Here is a 19,704-nt window from a genome sequence, read left to right as displayed (position 1 = left end):
TATTAATTCCTCAAACTATCCATGATCAGAAACAATTTTCTGTACGGTACAGTGAATAAAAACTGATGTGGCTTCTTCTAAGAAAAGCTAACTAGCAAAGTCCTTGATGCTACTTCCCATGATCTACAAGTCTTCACCACTATTTCGCTCAACACTTTTCTGGGGGAAATGGAGACACACACTTTGATAGCTAGGTCATTTAAGTGGAAGAAGCATAGCTGAACAGCTATATAGAAGAGATTCAAGTCCCTGGCTTCTAAGACTCTCAAAAAGAAGGGCAAGGTGGGGGGGAACACAATCTGCCACTCAACATGGTGCTCTCCAGATGTTTTGGACAAATACTCTCCATCAACCCTGGCCAGCATGGTCAGTGGTCAGGGAGGGTAGGGCTATCAATGGCTACTAACGAACTATAATCTGCCTCAATGGTTGGAGGCAGAAAATGCTTCTAAATACCACTTGCTGGAAACCACAGGAGGGAAGAGTGCTCTGGGGTCCTGCTGCCTGGTTTCCCACAGGTATCTGGGTGGCCACTGAGAACAGGATGTTGGATCAGATGGGCCACTGGCCTGAACCAGCTTCTTATGTCCTTACGATAGGAGGGGCAGTCCACAGCCTATTAAAGGCACTGCATTCATTGGCTATCCCTGGAGTAAACAACAATGAGCAAAACAGGACATAAGCCCAATGCAGCTCCTTGAACATATTTCGGTATGGTGTGCATGAAACTTTCCATCTAGAACTCTGCGGGGGAAAGAAAGAACAACAGAGACCCTGGCAATGTTTAAATAGATTCTCTTTTATTTCTAGAAGTCCGCGAGTCAGGCGTCGTCCCAGCTCCGGAGACATTTCGGTGTTATGGCCACGGACCAGGAGTGTCGTCGGTCACCAGAAGGAAAAGCGGGACATCACACACACACACACAAGGCATACAGAGGTGGCGGTGGGGAGGTGGATCAAGGAGAAGGAAGAAGCCAAGGCTTCTGGGTTCTGTCAAGGCAAGGCAAAGATGTCCACCTTTCCCTGCTATAGAAGCTGGCAGAGAGGAAGCAGGGCAGGGCAAGAAACAGAACAAGAGACACCACAGGCACAACGTTAACAACAAAAGAGCGCAGCCAGGCCTCTGATTTTAATAAGCATGATTGGAGACAAAGAGGGACTCGCTGGCAGCGGCTCCGCCTTTTCCAGATGGAACATATTTGCCCTGGCAGGCAAGGCTGTTGGCCTGTGTAAAACAAGAGGGGGGAGTGAGAAGAGATGTTGGAACTGCTTTCCTCTTTAAAAAGAAAAGCTACACTTCACACATCCTCCTTATTAGGATCACAGCCACAACATAAATCAGGCCCCTTTTCCTGACACACAAAACTCCTGTCCCCTACCAGGAGGAAACACCAAGGAGTCCTGATTCCCAGCGTCACTTTACCCGTAACTTTGACAATTGCAACCCCCTGCCACCTCGCCCACAGCCCTACCTTTTGCCACCAAAAGGTTGGGCAAACAGAACCTGGGAACCCTGATTTCTCAATGCAATGTGTGACCAGTTAATTAGTTTATTTTTCAGAGACACACCTTAGACCCCTTCCCGTTCCCCACCAATGTTGCTTTTTGTTTTTCTGCTTTTTGCACCCAACCAGATTGGTTGCATTTGATCCTCTTACTAATAATACATGTCTTCCTAAAGCCCTTTTGAGCGCCTCTGTCAAAGGGCAGCTTTTGGGGAGATGATCGCTGCACATACCCAACCCCTGAGCACCTTAAAGGAGCTGCTGCTGTGCAGTGGCTACCCAGCCCCTTGCCCTGACCTGCTAGATCCCACTCCCCAGGGCGACCGGGGCCCCAGCAATACGTACCAAAGCGCGCTTGATGTATTCTTCCTGAGCATTCTTGAGGTTCTCTTTCTTGCCACTCCAGGCCTTGAGGGCAGAAGCTTGCAGGGCACGGCCATAGGAGAAGGTCAGGGCCCATGGCTTGTGCAGGGGGCAGTTGTTGATGGCATTCAGGTTGATGGTGGCCTCTTCCTCACTCTGGCCACCAGACAGGAAAGTGATACCTGCGGCAAGACAATACAGTTAGCAGCTGGTAAGGAAGGAAGGGTTTAATATCTGAGAAATGCAGAATTGAAGGGGGAGGGGGAGAAGAAGAGTTTGATTGCAGAAAACGTTAGAAATAGAGAGTATTATATCCACACACACACACACACACCCCAGTTCTGCCTCCTGAATCACCACTTGTCCCTTCACACACAAAAATGGGTTTGTCTGGCACATCTTTTTCAAAAAAGTTGGTGGGGTGGGACAATGTCCCAACTACAGGAAGCTCTCCAGGCAAAAGCTAAAGGAGTTTCCTTGAACAAATACAGTGGTACCTCCGGTTGTGGACAGGATCCATTCCGGAGCTCCGGTCGGATCCCAAGGTTTCCACAGCCGCAGGGACCGCTTTTGTGCATGTAGCAAAAACCCATAAATATGCTTCCAGGTTTGGCGCTTATGTATCCTGAAGTTTACGTAACCAGAGGTACGATTGTAATACACTATGGTGGCAACTCTGTAGCTATTAGAATGATAGCTCCACTATTGAACAGATACCAGCAGCCGTCCTGTAGGGATGGGCTCCATATATTACTGCAGTGTAAATTGTTGAGGGCTGCCACATATTTTTTGTGGGGCAGGAAGGAACAGGTGCTTCTGGGTCCTGTTCGCTTACCAGTAACTGCTGGGGGCACAGTGCGGCGCAGGGCGGTGACGGTTGCCATGGCAATTTCCTCATTGGTGTATTTCTGGGTGCAAGCGTGACCAGCGGTCACCATGTTTGGCTTGAGCAGGGTCCCCTCCAGGTAGATGTGGTGGTCGCTCAGGGCTTTGTACACGGCAGCCAGAACCTAGGCATGGCAGAAGGAGCAGAAGGAGCAGGAGGTCAGTGCTGGGAAGTTCTTCCGAGATCCTTCTCCTTTCCTTCCATAGCATGAGGGGGGGAAAAGGGCAAAAGCCAGCCCACACCAACTTGCGTCAATCAAGCGCCTCCCTCCACATCCACCTCACCTTTTCAGTCACATACTGGCAGCGCTTGAGGTCATGGTCACCGTCAGGGAGGATTTCGGGTTCCACAATGGGGACAATTCCGTTCTGGAGTTGAGAGACAGGGGAGATGGACAGTTACGATCCCACAGAAAAAAACAGAGCTAAATCAAAACACAGTAAGAATTCCAAGTTGCAAGAAGGACATTTAATCACATGCCTAATCTAGTTAGATGCATCTTATGCTCTGAGGGCTCCACCTAGATGTTTCAGCAGCTACTGAGTATGTTCAATTCCTTCCTAGTTCAAGTACATCAGAGCTGGAAATTCCACCCAGGAGGGGAAGCCACATGTCTAACCTACCAAATTCCTTGCTGCCCTCTTGTAGCAGCAGATGGGTACTGCAGTTGCAGAAGACTGCCTCCACCCATTTGCAAAATAAGGGCACTGCATGTCCTTGGGAAATTTCCCAGAGCGGTATTTGGCGAAGAGGACGAAACTGCCATTTCGACACTACCATCTTGAGATGTGCTCTGACTGCCAAGCTGCAAGGCAGATTCAAAGAGCTGCCCTACGGAGTCAGACCACTGCTCCATCCATTTGTTTATTTGGTGTACTTCCATCCCACCCGCCATCTAACGACCTCAGGGTTGGTTACAAATCCCTTTTTAAAATATATAAACAGCGATACAGAGCAGATAAAACAATCCTAATGCCAGCCGTCCGGTCAGTCATAAAACGAGCCATGAGCTGCACATAACCTGATGACTCAACCTTCTTCCAGCATCCAAAAAACGGAAAACAAGTGGGTCTTTCTAGAAACTGCTTAGTGCTTAAGTAGATGTTGATGAATGCCCCCCTTTCCCTCAATGCCTGCTGGCACTCACCGCCTGGCAGATGCTGGCGTAGCGAGCCAGCACATTGGCATTCTCAAGGATGGCCAGGTGGGAAGGGGTGGTTGGAGTGATCTTCAAGACGCAGCGCCACTTGGCAAAGTCAGCGCCATCCTTCTTGTACTGGGCACAGCGTTCAGACAAGCCATCCAGACCTGCACAGGTAAAAGGGGGGTTAAGGGCGGATGCCGTCAAACCCAGCTGCTTCTCCTAGCTCCAGGCTAGATTGACTTCCCTTCACAACTCCCCCTACCAACACAGAGAGATCTAGACTCACCCTGGGTAGTAGTCTCTCCGTTAGTCCCAGCAAGAGGCACAACACCTTTGTCAACCTGCAGGGAGGAAAGCGAGGCAGAGAAGTCTGTTAAGCCTGTGGCTTGCTTTGTGGCATGTTTCTTTCCACTAAGCTAAACATCTTGTCCTATCAAGTCATTCATCCAGAAACAAACAACATAAATAATGGCTCCTGCTTATCGACTTGCTAGCCCAACTCAATAGTCTGTAGGCCATATGTAAGTTGTTTAGCACATAAATGGACCAAGATTTTTGTTTGCTTAGTGAATAGGTAACTGGGATTCAAACTATCTGGCTGTGATTTGGAGGGAAGGAGGCAACAGAGAAATCCGGATGACCCTGTGGTCTCCAATGCTTTCATCCCCTTAAGATTAGTTCCCATCTAAGCATATCCACATTTATGCAGTAGGACTGCAGTGTTTATAGTCTGTCTTCTTGAGGCAAGAGAGGTAGCACTGCCCAAGGTGGCTTTCTCTGTGCTGCCAGCCCCATATGTGGAACTCTCTGCCCCATGAGCTTAGGCAGTCTCCCTCTGTCTCCATTCCAGTGACTGAAAACATTCCTTTTTAAACAAGCTTTTCCCTATTGCTGCTTAGTGCATTGATCGCAAGTGCCGTGATGAAGTTCTTTGTGTGTTTTTTGGCTGCTGTTCTTAGTTTGGTAATTAGTGTTCATGGCCAGACCACTCTTTTCCTTTCGTATTTGTAAACTACTCTGAGCAAGGAGGGGGAAAGCACCACTATACATTTTCTAAATAAATAAACCATCAGGCAGACTTTTTTTAAAAAAAAAATGAATAATTTTCTATTGCTTACAACTGCCCCTCTCACACACAGGAGAGAAAGCCTCTTCTAAAATGATGTCTCTTGTGACATGTGGAGAGGTTATCTAATTTTAAAGAGAATAGGGATTTTCTTTAAGGTTTGCTCAGATGCTAGCTCAATCAGTTAACAAGCCCTTCTGCAAACAGATTTTTTAAAAAGTGGGTAGTGCCTTCAAGTCGGAGCATTTTTTCCTGCATTGTGGTGATGCTGTTTTTGCAAGGTCATGCAGCCTTCAAGGTCGTGCGTCACTAGAATACTGGAACTGGCCTACCTCCCAGGGCACCAAACATGGTGGGCCCAGGCATTTCAGACTTATCACTTGCCACCCACATCGCTTACCTTGATGCCAACAACGCCGCCCTTGTCCTTAATGACCTGGGTGAACTGGCGGCCATCATCGGCTTTCTGGTACATGGTCTCATGGAAGAGGATGACTCCACCAATGCAAGGGTTGACCCGGTCATCAGCGGTGAAGAGCAGCTGCCTGTAGAAGCGACGGTTTTCTTCAGTGTTCTCGGCGCCGATGGACTGCAGGCGCTTGGCAATGCTGCCTAGGAGGTGGAGGAGAGGATGAAGCAAACAGTTGTTACGTTAAAATGGAGGCTGTGCAGCCCTTTTTTGATTCCACATTCCTGGCTCGTCCTCCCCACCCAGCAGCTCTCTGTCCCTTACCGGTGGATTCATCAGCAGCAAGGATGCCTTTGCCCTTTGCCACAATGCGGTGGGCAATGTCCGACAGCTCCTTCTTCTGCTCAGGTGTCAAGGCTGGGTATTGGTGAGGCATCTTGAATGGCTAAACTGGAGAAGGCGAAGAAGCGTTAATACAAGCCTGGCAACGCGGTCTCCTCTTTTCTGCCTGCTCAGTCCTGTATCTGAAGGAGACACCCACAACAAGGACTTTCGTGTCTGTACAGAGACTGGCCAGGAGGGCGGGAGAGAATTCTGCTCCTCCCTGTTGCTATGGAAATCAGAGGATTCCCACTAAGGTCAAAGGGGATGCCCAGATTAAAGCCTTATTTGAAAGAAGAAGCAAAGTCTCCAGCAGGTGATGGCTAGCAGATACCAAGGACATTTCAAGGACAGAGGAAATAGCCGTTTACCCTGTTCCTCAAGAGAACCCCAGTTCTCACCCCAGTTTTTTCGACTCCTCGCCATGCTCTGAGCTTCCCCCCTGATATTAGCTACCCCAATCAGCTGCAGCACCTTTGCAATGCGAGTCCAATTGCAGGGGGGCAAAACTGGAAAGTATTAGGAAAGGATCGAGGAGTATTTACGCTTACTTTAGTTGGGGGGGGGGCTGTCCTGTTTTCTTTTCCCCCTCTGCAACAGTTGTACATAAACTTCACCACGTGATTTCAAATGCTGCGTTTCTTCCCCCACCGGGACTTCCTCCTCCCTTCCCCCACTCCACCCCACGTTTTACCGTCTCCATCTTATCTATCTCCGAGTCTGATCCCCATATTATATAAACCTCCGCGGCGGCGGCGGCGAAAGAATATCCGCAACTGCTCCTGCGGCCATTCCTTATTTTTTCTTTCCCCCCCCCCCCCGAAATCCTAATCTGTAAAGAGGAAGGGTTCTCCTTGGAGGAATGCGTGCGTAAGAAAATGGGGGGGGGGTCAAACCTGCCTTCTTCCTTAGTAGCAGCAAACAGGAGCTGGGATGGGCGCGAGCAAAGTGAAGCGTTCGAATCGAATGCTCAAAAGAAGCTCCGCGTTCCAGGATCGAACGTCATGTAACAGGGCAAGGCGGAAAAGGGTGTGAAATTGACTCATTGGGGGGGGGGGAGGGAGGAGACTTAAAGGGCCCAAGCTCTCCCACCCCCTAATAGCGGCGAAGGTATTTATTTAAATATAAGGAAACGGAGATAAGTGTGGACGAACTCTGCTCCACTCTTCCTACGCGTGGAAATAAGAGGTTTAATTCCCGTGGCCGACCGTGCTGCAGAATCCCAGCGTGTGCTTAGGAGCAAAATCACGTTTTCATATTTGCGATTAGATTAGAAACCTCCATACGCTAGGCGCATTCACTGCATAGCCTAAAAGGGCACACGCACTTTTTAACCTGCTCGTTTAAAGAGCACGAAGGGATAAAATGTTGTTGAGGACCGAGGGCGTTGCCCCATCTTCCTGGGAGATGGGAAGGGAAGCCAAATCGGGCTCCATAGGTCTGTCCCCCCTTTGCATCCTCTCCCAGACTCTAGTTTCAGCGATGACCTTTCAAGGGGACACCTGATCCCCGCTCCTCCAGCTCCTCTGTCCTTTTCTGAAGGACACGCTGCTATTTCTGGATCCCCTCACCCCCATGAGTGTTGGGCTTTAGCTGCGGAAAAGAGAGAGAGGCCTGGGCATGGGACTGATTGTGCAAGAGAGAGAATCGGAGTGGGAGCGATAAGATGGCATCGCAGAAAGGAATTTTCACAAGCGAAAGGGCAGCTTCTATAACGGGGAAAGGCTGCAAGCCTAAGCACATTTGCAAGGGAGTAGGACTCGTTTGAAAGGACAAATATTTGCTGCCCGTAGCCACAGGCCACTGCAAAACGTTGCCTTTAAATCCAGGATAAAGGATTACAGTACTAAAAGATCAGAAGCAACAACAGCTGATGGTGAAGATTCTGAACTCCCCATAAAAGCTCCAGGGTCAAAACTGGTGGCTTTATCAGTATAGGGGCAACAGATTTCTTTGACAAGACCAAGCATCTGGGTTCTGGAGTTGTGATCCTGTCAGTGCTTTCTTGGCCTACAAGCTGTGCATTGGGGTAAAGATGTCATAGGTTGCTAACTGAGATTGGGGGCAGGGAGGAAGAATTGTAATACTGACTCAAAGCCTGGCCACTGAAACAGTCCAGCTGTCTAATAGTTTTTTAAAAAAGCAAAACATATAAACCCAAAATTATCTGAACCACTTTGAATTCTGCCCAGAGCTTAATCCAATTCAGGGCACCTTCCCAGAACCTGGTTTCACTCTTCTTAGTCCTGTAAACTCATAAATAGGAGTGCATCAGAGGAAGCGCAGAATGCCTTTTGCTCAAGACTACACTGGGATGAGCCTCAACCTTTCTGGTGTTAGGAGCCAAACATTCGTCCCATCTGACATTCTCTGGCGCCAACTTAATTGCAATTTAGAGAGCCAGATAAGGAGGTTCCTTTGGCATCTGGCTTTTAAGATTTTAGGCACCAGGCAGATACATTGCAGTTTTCCCAAGCATTTGGATCTTGCTGTGGCTTGATTTTTGGCCTGTTCATGGTGTCCACATTCTGGGATGGGCAGGTGTTGTTTTTCTGTTACTGATTGCTGGTGGATATAAACTTTTAGTACCGTGTAGCTTTGGGCTAGTTTATGTCATCTTTGCATTTTAAACTTGCTATCCGTTGCTTTGAGACCGCTTTTCTTGTAAAAAGGGGAGGAATAAATTTAATAAAATATGCTAATTGCAATTTAAAGTGCCACTGATCCATGTTTTAAGGACAACAGTGCATTTCGGCTTGTTTGTTTCAGTTGTGGGGCAGATTTCCCTGTGCAATTACTGCACTTGTAATGAACCAGGAGAGATTCAATAACCCAGAGAAAAAAGCTGGGCGCTTATGCACATCCAAGATGTGGGCTGGGGTGGAAAACTGGGCTGCTGTCGGTTTTTTTGCACTGAGCAAGGAACTGCCAGGGGAGCAAGGTGGGTTATATAACACCCCAGCTGCTGGGAAGTGAGAGGCAGCTGCTGTTTGATTGATGAGAGGAGCGAAAAGGCCAGGCACCTGTGGGGTCGGTGTAACATGGGAATGCTGCAACACCCCCCCCCCGCCGCCGCCCCTTTGCCTTGGCCCCCCAATCCGAAGTCCAGAACCTTCTTCTTAGCCCTGGTCAGAATCCAAACTGGGCTTCTCTTGGGATGATTACGGTAATAGCTGAGTCACTGGTCTCTGTGCAGGAAAGCACGTAGCAGGCGGCAGGGGGTACGAGAGAGGCGCCCCTCCCCCTCCCCCCATTCGGACCTGACTGGCGACTATAAACAGGGTTGGCTGATTGGGAGCTTCCCTGCCAGGACTGAACGTACGCGCGGCTTGAACGGCAGAAAGGTCACCATCCGTTCAGATCCCTCTTCCTCATGCGCCGATTTCTCGATCCCCACCCGATCCCCACACTTTTCCAGTAAGGTTGCCTCCTGACCTCTTCCCCCTCCCTGAGGAGAACGTCCCTGTCTCTTTTTAAAGAATATATCTCCATTACTCTTTTTTTACGTTTCCAAAACGCACAGTCATACCGAGCAGTTAATCAACAAAGTGATTTACACCGGAAGCTGCCCGGCCGTTTTAATTAAATAGCAGGTCAGGCACCCATTCAACAGGTGAAGCGTTTCCCGGATTTCTCCACCTCATGCACTGCCTTAAAGGGTACAACAGAGAGAGGAGGTGGCAGAGGGGGAGGGAGGCCTACCCGCAGCAGTTAATACTGTTTGCTCCACCTCTGCAGGGCCAGTAAGACCAACCCCTTCTCACCACAACTATCACAGCCACTCGCCCCCTATAAAGTTTCTGCAGAGTCTTAGATCAGCCAGCCTTTAAACGACAATGCAGTCGAACAGCTGCTCATCCACAACGCCAAAATGACCAAGCCCCGAAATGCTAACAAGGGGGGTATAGGAGGAGGAGTCTAGGCTCCAGGAAGAAGGTGGCGAAAGGCTCCCTGTCTCTTTGAAACGGTTGCTGAATGGCAATAGATGTTCGTTGTTGGCTGTTTTAATGAACGGTATGGATGGTAAGCCGCTTTGAGAGACGACTCAATACAGAAGCCTTTTGAATAATAATCAATACTGCCACCGCACTTCCAGTGCAGAAGTGTAGGGAGTGAAGCTTTCCCCTTCTTCGTCTTCATGCTGAAGAAAGTTTAGCCTACTAAAATTTCTGCTCCGCCAGCAACTGTTAAGGGCATTATAGCTCTGCCTTCCCCATCTCAAATATCAAAGAGCCTCACTGCAGATTTATTGTGACAGCTTTTGTGGACTTAAATCCATTTCCTCTGAAGGATGGTGTGGACTCTTGTCCACAAAAGCTTATGCTACAATAAATTTGTTAAGTCTTCGAGGTGCCATAAGACTATTTTTTTTTTCTGCAACACATTGATTAACCCAGCTACCCACCTCTGGAAGCCCTTGCTCCCCAAAGAGGTGGCTGTAGAGGGGAGGAGAGCAACAATGGAAGGAGCTTGACGGCATGCCCCCAGGCCCTTCACAACAAATAAGCAAAAGCAAAGCAGATCCTTCCACGAAAGGCCTGCAACCCCCATTTTTTTTAACGTTGCTGGATTGCTAGTTGACAAACAGTAACCCATTTAGCACCCACAGTGATCTACCATACGCACCCTGTCCAGACCACCTTATGTGGAAGAGGGTTTTCACAAGTAATGTTCAGAATAACCGCAGTGTGGACAAGGGTATCCTTTTCATGCAGGACAGAAAGCAGCAGGCGGGACTTTTAAATCAAAGTACACATTCCATTAAATGTAGGCTTTACATCTGAGTTACAGATGCAGGGATTGCACGACCTGATTGAAAGCGTCATTTGGAAGAAAAGAAAGCTGCCTTAGATAAGACAGAGATGGAAGCTGGTTAAGGAGGAGCAAAGAATAAGCCAAGGAGCAATGGAGGTCCAGGCAAAGTGAGGCCACAGGCTTGCTTGCAAGACAAATACTGGAAGGTACAACACACCCACACCCAAACCCTGGAGCGGTGGATTGGGCAAGCACCAGGGACAGAAGGATTGAGACAGACACACACACACACATACTTTCTGTTCCTGTGTCCCAGATACCATGGGATTATGTGAGCGTTACTTCCTCAAACAATCAGCAACCGTGCAAGGCTTTGGCAAGTCATTGCAGCATTCAAAGGAAACAGCCGTGTTAGATAATATAGCTGGAGTCCCTTTGGTCTTCTTACATGGAGTAACTGGATGTATGAAAACAAGATTCAAGGTTTAGGGAGGCCCCATCAATTATGCAATAAAAAAATGATAAAGGGGGTGATGGGAAGAGAACAGAGACAGGATTTAAAAGGAGCGAAGATCAGACACAGACAGGCTCGTTGTTGCTTTTTTCCCCCTTTTAAAGGAGAAATCTACTGTTTGTAAACTCAGAACAGGCAGAAGGATACGCCCTTGAGACAACATCCACCAATAGCATGCCTTGTCATTCACAGAGATGGAATAATAGAATTGCAGAGTTGGAAGGGACCCTGAGGATCATCTAGTCCAACCCCCTGCAGTGCAGAAATATGCACTTGTCCCATTTAGGGATCAAACATGCAACCTTGGCGTTATCAGCACCACACTGCAACTAACTGAGCTATAGATGTTGTTTCCTGCTAAGGCCGCTCACTGCACCCCTACTGAGCCCCACATCCTTTCTCCCTTGAAATCTTCCCACAATCTCATGCAGGCAGCATCTGGGGCCCTTTCCTAGCAGCGCGACCATCCAGATTTGCCTCTTCTCGACAGCCCCTTCTCCCGCCCACCCCTCCACAGCCCCCTCCTTTCCCTCCCATCTCCCAGATACCGTGGGTGTAGCGGGGGTTCTGGCAAGACACGACGGCTCCGTTGGGTGCTGGGTGACTGGCAGAGGCAAAACCGGGGGCCGGGCTGTATAAGAAGGGAGCCGGAGCGGGAGGGAGGGGCCGCGCTAACCTTCTCCCCGACCCCTGGCCTTTCGCAGGGCAGCCTAAATATAGGCCTTGGGGTCTGGGAATGTGAAACACGAGGCCTCTGACATTCCCTGCAGAGCAAGGAACAGCAAGGGTGTCACGGGGCCCGGGGCTGAGAGACCTGTGCGATGCCCCCTCCCCCAGTGTGGCTCAGTCCCAACCAAGCAACCATCCCCACACATGCATGCTATCCTTCTCGCTGCCGGAAAGCCCGGTTTCGAACCACTTCCCTGCAGCCCTGCACTGGCGGTGGTGCAGACTGCAAGCAACCCCTAGGATTCAGAATATATTTTGGCCATCTGCCTCAACCCGTGAGCTGTATCCAGCCCCCTCCTCCCTTTCCTGAGGAGAAGGCCAAAGGAGCCAACTTCCACCCTCCATCTTGGGTGATCCCCCCCCCCCAATTTTCTCCTGCTACTGGCTTGCATTTTAAAGCTTCTGTTGGGTTTCCCATTTCTGCCCCTACCCCAGGACCTTAAGTCTCCCAGCGCCATCTGCTGCCCCCCTGCAGGAACAACAACTCGATACCAAAAGGGGTTTGTTTTTCTTTTTTAAAAAACGAGAGGTATATGCAACTCACTGTTTAGGTTACAGAAAGATGGCACGATCCATTTCAGAGCAGGACCTGAGGAGATGGCAGGCTATTGTTTGCTGGAAATATTTTAAGAGTGGGGCTTGCAGCCATCAGTTGGGGGTGCATCCTGCATTAACACACCCTGCACTGAGTTGTGTAGGGGGCTATTGTTGACCTCTAGGGTCCCTTCCCACAGTATGATCCTAGGATTGTGAAATCTTTTTAAAAGCAATGAGTGTGGTGGACCAACTCAGCTAAAGGAAGTGGATTCCTGATATTTAGGGCCTGGGGAGAAAACAGGCCTTAAGATTATTTAAGGGACATGTCAGGCTCTTCAAGTCTACAGTCAGAGCTACACAACCAGTTAGAACTGGGATTTCTCACACAAACCCCACCTCAAATTATTACTGGAAGAGAAGGCAGTGGCTACACCAGCTGTAAAGCAGCTGGCTGGCAGACCAAGAGCCCCTCTGTTTTTCTAGCAGATGTCTCGCTGCTATGAAGTGGACAGAAGTTACATCTTCCCAAATTCATCAGATGATGAAGGGGGCGGGGGAAGGCTGTCTCATCTTACATTATATAAGCAGTGCCTCAGGGTGAGGTGCAGAGCAAGTGTCAACACAACTAGATGCTTCCTCATGGGCGGGTGAATTTGGCCGCTACAGGACTTTTGGAACTTCAGCCAAGTCCTGCAAGGAAGAGTTGACATTGCCCTGGCCTGTTTAGCAGAGAGAATACCCAGGCCAGACCTTTTTACAGGGAGGCACAATAGTTGCCTAGGGCAGGGCTCAAACCAATGGGTACAAGTAGCAGATTGCAGCTAAAATATCAGGGGAAGTTTCCTTAATGGTAGGAGCTGTTTGATAGTGGAATGGACTGGGGAGTTTTGGAAGCTAAGGCTGGTCATCCAAATGTCAAGGATGCTGAGGTTGCATCCTGCATTTGCAGATCGCGTCCTGAGCAAGATCCTGCTCTTGAGCTAAATCACCAACAGTGATGATGGTACTATGATTCTAACATTTCCCTGCCACCTAGAAAGAATAATTTCCATCTAGAGATAAACATGGGTTAAGATGTCCGTGGATCACAGAGGGATTTTGGGGGAAGTAATGACAAAAGCACGACTACAAATCAACAAGATGACTTTTCACCTTATATCAAGGGGTTGTGTATGTACAGATGTAATTTGTGTATGGTGTGCCACACAAATCGTGCCTCTAAATCAGTCTTTCCCTGCGTTGGTGCCACCTAGATGGTTTGGACTACAGCTCCATCAAGCTGCCTGGGACTGACGGGAGTTATTCTTTATGGCATTTACAAGCCACTTTTTTATCCAAGGAGCTCAAGGGGGTGTATGTGGTCTGACACTGTACCCACTTCACCACACTGGCTCTCTCCAAGTACTCCCTAGGACAGACACTGCTTAGCTTCCGAGATCAGATACTATTTGGTGTTTGAAGGGGTCTGGAGTGTTATGTACTGAAGTTCTCACCCTGGGCCAGCAGGGGATACTGTAGATAGTTATGCAAATAAGGGATCGAAAGTGACATTCAGTGATTGGATAGTTGTAGAAAATTGTTACAGTTACGTTGTACTGGAGCTCTATATAAGCAGGCTGACTGAACCCTTCAGTTCCGTTCTGTTCTGGCCTGTGAATAAACAAGAGCCGTTTGAAGAATCGCTGTGTCGTCTGATATGTTCACCCACAACTTAACATGGAGGGCATCAGGTTGGGGAAGCCTGCTCTAAATTCTATAACATACTGAATTTTGAAATTCTGAATATGCCAATGATGTTGTTAAAAGAAGGGAGCAGCTGGGACTGTATCAAGAAGAGGTACAAGCAGGGCAAGCGGCTCCAGTAAATAGGTATATAAACTTGGGGTGGGGGGGAAATACTGTACCTATTAAGCAGGAACCATTGGCAGGCATGGAGAGAGACTTAATAGTGATCCTCACGCAACCAAGATGCTCTACGCAGCATTTGTGGCCTGCTGCTGCTGCCTCCTCCTGCCTACAGCAATAGGCTGTGCTCCACTTCACCATGGCAACATTTGAGGCCTGGGTTGTGATGCTCGTTACCATAACAACTGTGCTACTCTTTTCCCATATTAACCCTCTAGCCCCACCCCAGAAGGAGTAAATTTCCAGCGAGGGATAATCGGCAGGAAACTTTAATTAACAAGGCAGTTTGGAACAGACAACAAGTGAAGCGGGGCCTCTATAAGGAGTGGGGAGGATTTCCTGTCAGCCATCTGGCCAAAGCCAAGCACTCCCCCCCCCCCCGCCCTGTTTCCCCACCCAAAGTGGACAGGATCAAATGAAAAAAAAAAATCACAAGAATAAGGGGATCAATAATCAAAGCTCAAGAGTTTCTGGGTTCACAGGGCACAGGATGGGGAGTTGCAAGATTCAAGGGCACATAATCAGAGTTGAAAAAATCACAAGGCCAAAATGGATCAATGTTTCTAGGGAGGAAATATGAACGGGTCCCTGTAAAGAGTCAAAAGTTTATAGGGTTCAACTACCACAGCATTTTAAGAACAGCGAGTCAAGGAACAGGGTTCATGGGTTAAGGAGTCCAAAGTGGTAGAAGAGGTCCATATCCAAGGAGCTTGAGCATCAATGAACCAGATGATCAATAACATCCACCGGGTAGGTCAAAATTCAAGGAAGTACAATGTTTGAGACGGTCAGAAGCTCACAAGTGTGGGTCAGAGTTCAAGGGTCGTGCCCCACTGCAGGGAAAGTCAGTGTTCCATGGGTTACATCATCAAATGTTCAGCTGGCTTCTTCAGGGTCCAGGACCTTGACATGGGTGAAGGGGAAATGGCCACGGCGCCCGTTCAGCTCCCCCTCCCATTGGCCGTTGACATTCATCTTGGTGACAGCAATGAGGTCACCCACCTGTAGAGCATCATGAGACACAGAAGGGATCAGAATGCAAATATCACGGGGGCATTTTTTTTTACCCACCCACCTCTGCACAGCCAGCCCCCCCCCCCCCGCAAACAAGTCTTTCTCCTGAATAAATCACACAGCTTCTCATCTTCCCTTCACTGCCATTTCAAATGAGGAACAGGATCAAAGCCAGGGTGTGTTGTATGAAGTTTTGTACAGAAACATAACATGGATTGAAGATCCTAGTTTTCAGGCGTGTAGCCTGGCAATGGGACCATGGCAGGCATCTAATGTGTGGATGAACGTCTGCACTCCCACACAGCCTCCACACCCCTTCCCATCCGAACTGATGCGTTCTTTCCTCCTTCCACTCCACCACTCATCCTGCTCCATAGCTATTCAAAGTTATGCTCATCGACCCTCCAGATAAGTGTTATGCTGCATAACTATTTCATCTGAATTAATGTGCAAAACCTAGTCCAAACACAAGCTTTTCGTTTGGGGTGTGTGAAGAGGGCTGGACCAGAACGCCACATTTCTGTGCAACGAAAAACCTCAGTGCCCAACAGTAATCTGCGTATTTCCCCAACCCACCTGGTAACCAGAAACTCGTTCCCTTTTGTGAACTCGCCCCCAGTGCAGACCACCCCATTACTTGCCTCAAAGGCCAGTGCCGTCTTGTCGCTGGCACCGGGCACCCTTCGCTGCACCGCCCTCGCTATGACCGGAGCGTGGCGGGGGGCACCGTGGCTGCTCGGGTGGGCGTACGGACAGGGCTGGACGTACGGCACGGGGATCATGCCCACACGCCCATCGGCCCTCTGCGCTGTCCACCACTGCTCTTCCGGCTTGGCCAGCACCCTCAGGGGTTCCCCCTTGGAGAAGGGGAGGTCTTCCTGATCGCGGCCGACGAAGTCATAGAGAGCCCGGACCCATTCCCCAGCGGGAGGCGGCTGGGCAGAGGCCGGCGCCACAACCCGTCCCACGGGGGCTACCAAAGTGGTCGTGTCTAAGTAGTGGAGGCGGTAGAAATCTAGCAGAGCAGGGAAGCCATCAAACTCGTGCTCCCCGATCCGCAGGCGCCCAGGGAGGCTGTTTATGATGTAGTGAGACACCTGGAGGAAAGAGAAGGGTAGAGAAGCAGGAGGCTGTCGCACTGTGACCCTCCACAGGTACACACCCAGCTCCCACCCTCCGCTTCCAATGGGCAATCAAACCCACACTCTTTCAGCTCCTCCTACAGGGCCCTTCCACCCCCAAATTCCCTTTTTCAGAAATCACCTTGGAGTTCTCGCTGACGGACAGCACGTAGTCGCCGGGGCAAGTGGTGCTGTCTCGTACCAGGAAGGTTCCATGGCGGTGTCCCTGGAGACAGGCGGCTGCTTCCTGCCGGCTCAGAGCCCCCATATACCACTCATGGGCATCCCCAAAAGCCGACATGGCTTGGGGCAGCATCAGGGGGTGGAAAGAAACCCACCCCCGTATTATTTCTGAGAAAACTGATATCTAAGTTGCCCCGGAGTTTGAGAGCACTTTGTCAAGAGGAAATTAACCTGTTGAACAGTGACCTCATGTAGCTGTTCCGGTTTCCTTCCAGTTCAGTGTGACCTCCAAATAATCCAGATGCACATAACACCCTCCCCCCCCCCACCAAAGGAATATTGTTCTTCGTTATGTCGCTCCACCCCAAGTTCTCATATACTGAGATAATCTAACTTCGATATCCCTTGACAGCATCCACACCCCTCTTCTCGGACAATAGTAGACTTCCAAAAAGGAAAGAAACGACTCAGAAATGCAGACAACACTTCTACAATTTGCAATCAAAAGCTGGAAATTAATGGGATGTCATGAAAAGTTAGGTCACTTCTAGACATCCCTCCCAAGTTCTAATATAATGGGGAAGGGGCACTTCCCTGACCAACCTACCCTATTAACAGTTAAATACCTACTCAAATACAGTTTCTACTGAATAACCATCTTCATATAATACAACGAAACCAGTGGTATATCTGCGGGGAACACATACAGTATATTTACGTCCTTGTACTAGAACACCCCTACAAAATTAAGAGGTCACACTTGGTGAATTAAGTAGTTCACACAACCCTCCCCCCCCAAAAGTGTGATATGATTGCACGCTCTAAAAATTCCTCCAGAATTCCTCCAGCACCTCATCAATGTAGCAGGATACTGTTGGTTAGTGTTTTTTTTAAAAAAAGTCAAGGTTTGGAGGAAGTCAACCTTTTCAAAACCTAATCTTTCTCAGATGAAGATACATACCCACCAAGTGAACAGAATAACTTCCACAGAATTGCAACACTCCCATATGAAAGCATTCCTACCCCAGCATAGGATTTAACCCACCAAAAGGTTAATGGGGACTTTTCACAGATCCACTCCTGTTATCAGCCCCTGCCCCCAATTCACTGGTTATCCTCTGGAGAAAGGTACAGCACCCCAAACTGCGTCCCCTAATGGAGACCATTCCCCAACCACCTCGGTAGATCACAAATTGGCCAGCGTTCTCCACCTCCACCCCCCCCCAACTAGCCTCAGTGCATCACAACAATAATAAAACACCCCCCCAGAAGTAGCCTGCCTCCCAAAATTTCCAGCATCCAAAAATATTGCACGCAGCCTCCCGAAACCTATCTGCCTACCACCCCACCAGCTCTGGACAAACAATAATGCAACTCCTTTCTCCCCTCCGATGTCCATGCATCCACTCTACTACTCTCCAGTATTCCCTGGAAGCAACACCCCGATGATACATTGCAGCCCTTTAACGGATCAAAAGCAATCTCCAAAAAGGAAAAAAAGATCAGCTGTGCACCCTCCAAGCGCTCTTCAGCGTGCCCCTCTGCAGCAGCGCCACAATGAAGCCTTCTCTCCCTTGTCTGCACATGGCTTCCCTCGCACACCTCGCCTCCTCCCGGGGAACCCCACAGCTCCCGGCCACGACCTATTGCAGCCCCGCTCCCTCCTCCCCAGAGGACCCAGGCATCCTGGCTCCCGGCTCCCCGGCTCTAACCCATTCAGAGCCCCAGCGCTCCGGCCAGCAGCCTCCCCTCCCTCAAATCGCTGCAAGCGACCCTGATTGCAGCTACAGAAGGGTTGATGGGAAAGTGACGCACCCCCGCTCCCCCTTCAAACCGGGGAGGGGCGGCCATCTTAAAGCCGGGCAAGCTGGCCGTGAAGCAGTCGGGAAGGGGAAAGAGTCATCTTGGCTGTGGGAACGAGCCCCAATTCCAAGATGGAGTCGCCTCTCCATCCAGAGACAAGCTGCTGCTTTTGTGATGGGCGGTTTAGCTGTGGGCTTCCCACTTTTTTTGCCCCCTGTTGTGATAATGCTTCAGTAAAGAAGGACGAGAGGACCGGCTGTTTAGCAATTGTCGAATATAGTGATTAAATGTATTTTGCTGGGATATGCAGGGTATCAGTTACTAGTGCTCTTCCGCTCCATTCAAATTTTGCATCCCTTATCTGCATATGCAAATATATCAAACTACTGGAGCAACAATCTTATGCATACTTACTTGGGAGTAAGTCTGGTGGGATTTTGAGTAAGGCATGCATAGGATCCCATTGTTAGCCTTGTAAAGAGACTTGGTGAACTAAGGTCCATGCACCCACAATGGGAAGTTGGCTTTTATTTTTGAGGGGCAGTTTCCCTGTTAGCTGGGACAGGTCAGTCAGTAGAGCATGAGTCTCTTAATCTCAGGTTTGTGGGTTCAAGTGCCACGTTGAACAAAAGATTCCTGCATTGCAGGGGGTTGGGCTAGATGACTCTTGTGGCCCCTCCAACTCTATGATTCTATGAGAAACCATACGTTATCCTTGATGGCCCTAGGTCTGCAGAACTAAAAGGTAGCACATGCTAGTCTCTTCAGACAGCCAGGGCACCTCAGCTTCCCAGGAACATTCTCAGGGCTAGGCACAGACTTTCCAGTACAACCCTATTCCCCAATCTCTTCATGATCCTTTTACACTTTCCTTTGCTCATTCCCATCTATGTTTGCCTAGAGCTGTTAGTGTGTGTTTGTGGAACACAACAACATATAACAAATGCCAACAACATAACTATAAGGTGTATCTAGAACTGAACATAGCAAAACCAATTTCCATATGAAAATAAGTATAACAGATCAAGGTTCTAAATAACTGCATTATTCTGTACCTTATGGTTCCAGTACATTACAAAGAGACTCTATTTCTTCATAAATCTGTTATCTTGCTGTCTACCCTCTCTGGTTCCAACCATGTGTGACCCATAGCTGTCAACGTTTCCCTTTTTCCGAATAGGATTCCTCGCAAGAAAAGGGAAAAGTTGACAGCTGTGGCTTAACCATGCATACTGTGTCCCATATTTTAATTATTTTTTACCTCATAGATGCTCTGTTTCCCCCAATTTTGACAAATAATAATTCTGGCAGCCATCAAGAGATGTTGTCTTCATTCCCTGTCCTCTATTAAAAGAGCTTCTTGAGCATACCCAAATGGGAAAATTAGAG

At 49.0% G+C, this 19,704-nt stretch overlaps 2 protein-coding genes across 4 annotated transcripts; both read right to left on the bottom strand.

The window, feature by feature from the left end:
• Positions 1-779: 779 nt before the first annotated feature.
• ALDOA (aldolase, fructose-bisphosphate A) lies at positions 780-14,325 on the bottom strand. Of its 3 annotated transcripts, none has more exons than XM_083469218.1 (9): positions 14,194-14,325; positions 5,698-5,823; positions 5,365-5,576; positions 4,185-4,239; positions 3,902-4,062; positions 3,039-3,122; positions 2,704-2,878; positions 1,851-2,050; positions 780-1,225 (listed from the first exon to the last, which is right to left on the bottom strand). In XM_083469218.1, the coding sequence occupies exons 2-9, from the start codon at positions 5,807-5,809 to the stop codon at positions 1,130-1,132; spliced, it is 1,095 nt and encodes a 364-aa protein (XP_083325344.1). In that variant the 5' UTR covers positions 5,810-5,823; positions 14,194-14,325; the 3' UTR covers positions 780-1,129. The 3 variants fall into 3 exon arrangements, with proteins under 3 accessions (XP_083325344.1, XP_083325343.1, XP_083325345.1); XM_083469217.1 differs by lacking the exon at positions 14,194-14,325 and adding an exon at positions 11,572-12,114; XM_083469219.1 differs by lacking the exon at positions 14,194-14,325 and adding an exon at positions 6,655-11,627.
• A 122-nt stretch (positions 14,326-14,447) lies between these two features.
• LOC310690409 (crk-like protein) lies at positions 14,448-18,395 on the bottom strand. Its single transcript, XM_083469257.1, has 3 exons — positions 16,472-18,395; positions 15,850-16,305; positions 14,448-15,196 (listed from the first exon to the last, which is right to left on the bottom strand). Exons 1-3 carry the CDS (start codon positions 16,643-16,645, stop codon positions 15,071-15,073), a joined length of 756 nt encoding a protein of 251 aa, XP_083325383.1. The 5' UTR covers positions 16,646-18,395; the 3' UTR covers positions 14,448-15,070.
• Positions 18,396-19,704: the final 1,309 nt, after the last annotated feature.

This window comes from Podarcis liolepis (assembly GCF_965112155.1).
Source record: "Podarcis liolepis genome assembly, chromosome: 13".
In the NCBI taxonomy this organism is placed as follows: domain Eukaryota; kingdom Metazoa; phylum Chordata; class Lepidosauria; order Squamata; family Lacertidae; genus Podarcis; species Podarcis liolepis.
Note: the sequence above shows the minus strand (reverse complement) of the source record. Positions and strands in the feature narration are given on the sequence as shown.

Excerpts from the sequence above, each read along its gene's own strand:
- ALDOA (XM_083469218.1), bottom strand. The coding sequence starts at position 5,809 with ATGCCTCACCAATACCCAGCCTTGACACCTGAGCAGAAGAAGGAGCTG. Across the intron at positions 4,063-4,184 it reads CGGAGAGACTACTACCCAGG|GTCTGGATGGCTTGTCTGAA; the intron begins GTGAGTCTAGAT and ends TTACCTGTGCAG. Across the intron at positions 1,226-1,850 it reads AATACATCAAGCGCGCTTTG|GCCAACAGCCTTGCCTGCCA; the intron begins GTACGTATTGCT and ends TGTTTTACACAG.
- LOC310690409 (XM_083469257.1), bottom strand. The coding sequence starts at position 16,645 with ATGCTGCCCCAAGCCATGTCGGCTTTTGGGGATGCCCATGAGTGGTAT. Across the intron at positions 16,306-16,471 it reads CCGTCAGCGAGAACTCCAAG|GTGTCTCACTACATCATAAA; the intron begins GTGATTTCTGAA and ends TCTTTCCTCCAG. Across the intron at positions 15,197-15,849 it reads AGACGGCACTGGCCTTTGAG|GTGGGTGACCTCATTGCTGT; the intron begins GCAAGTAATGGG and ends GATGCTCTACAG.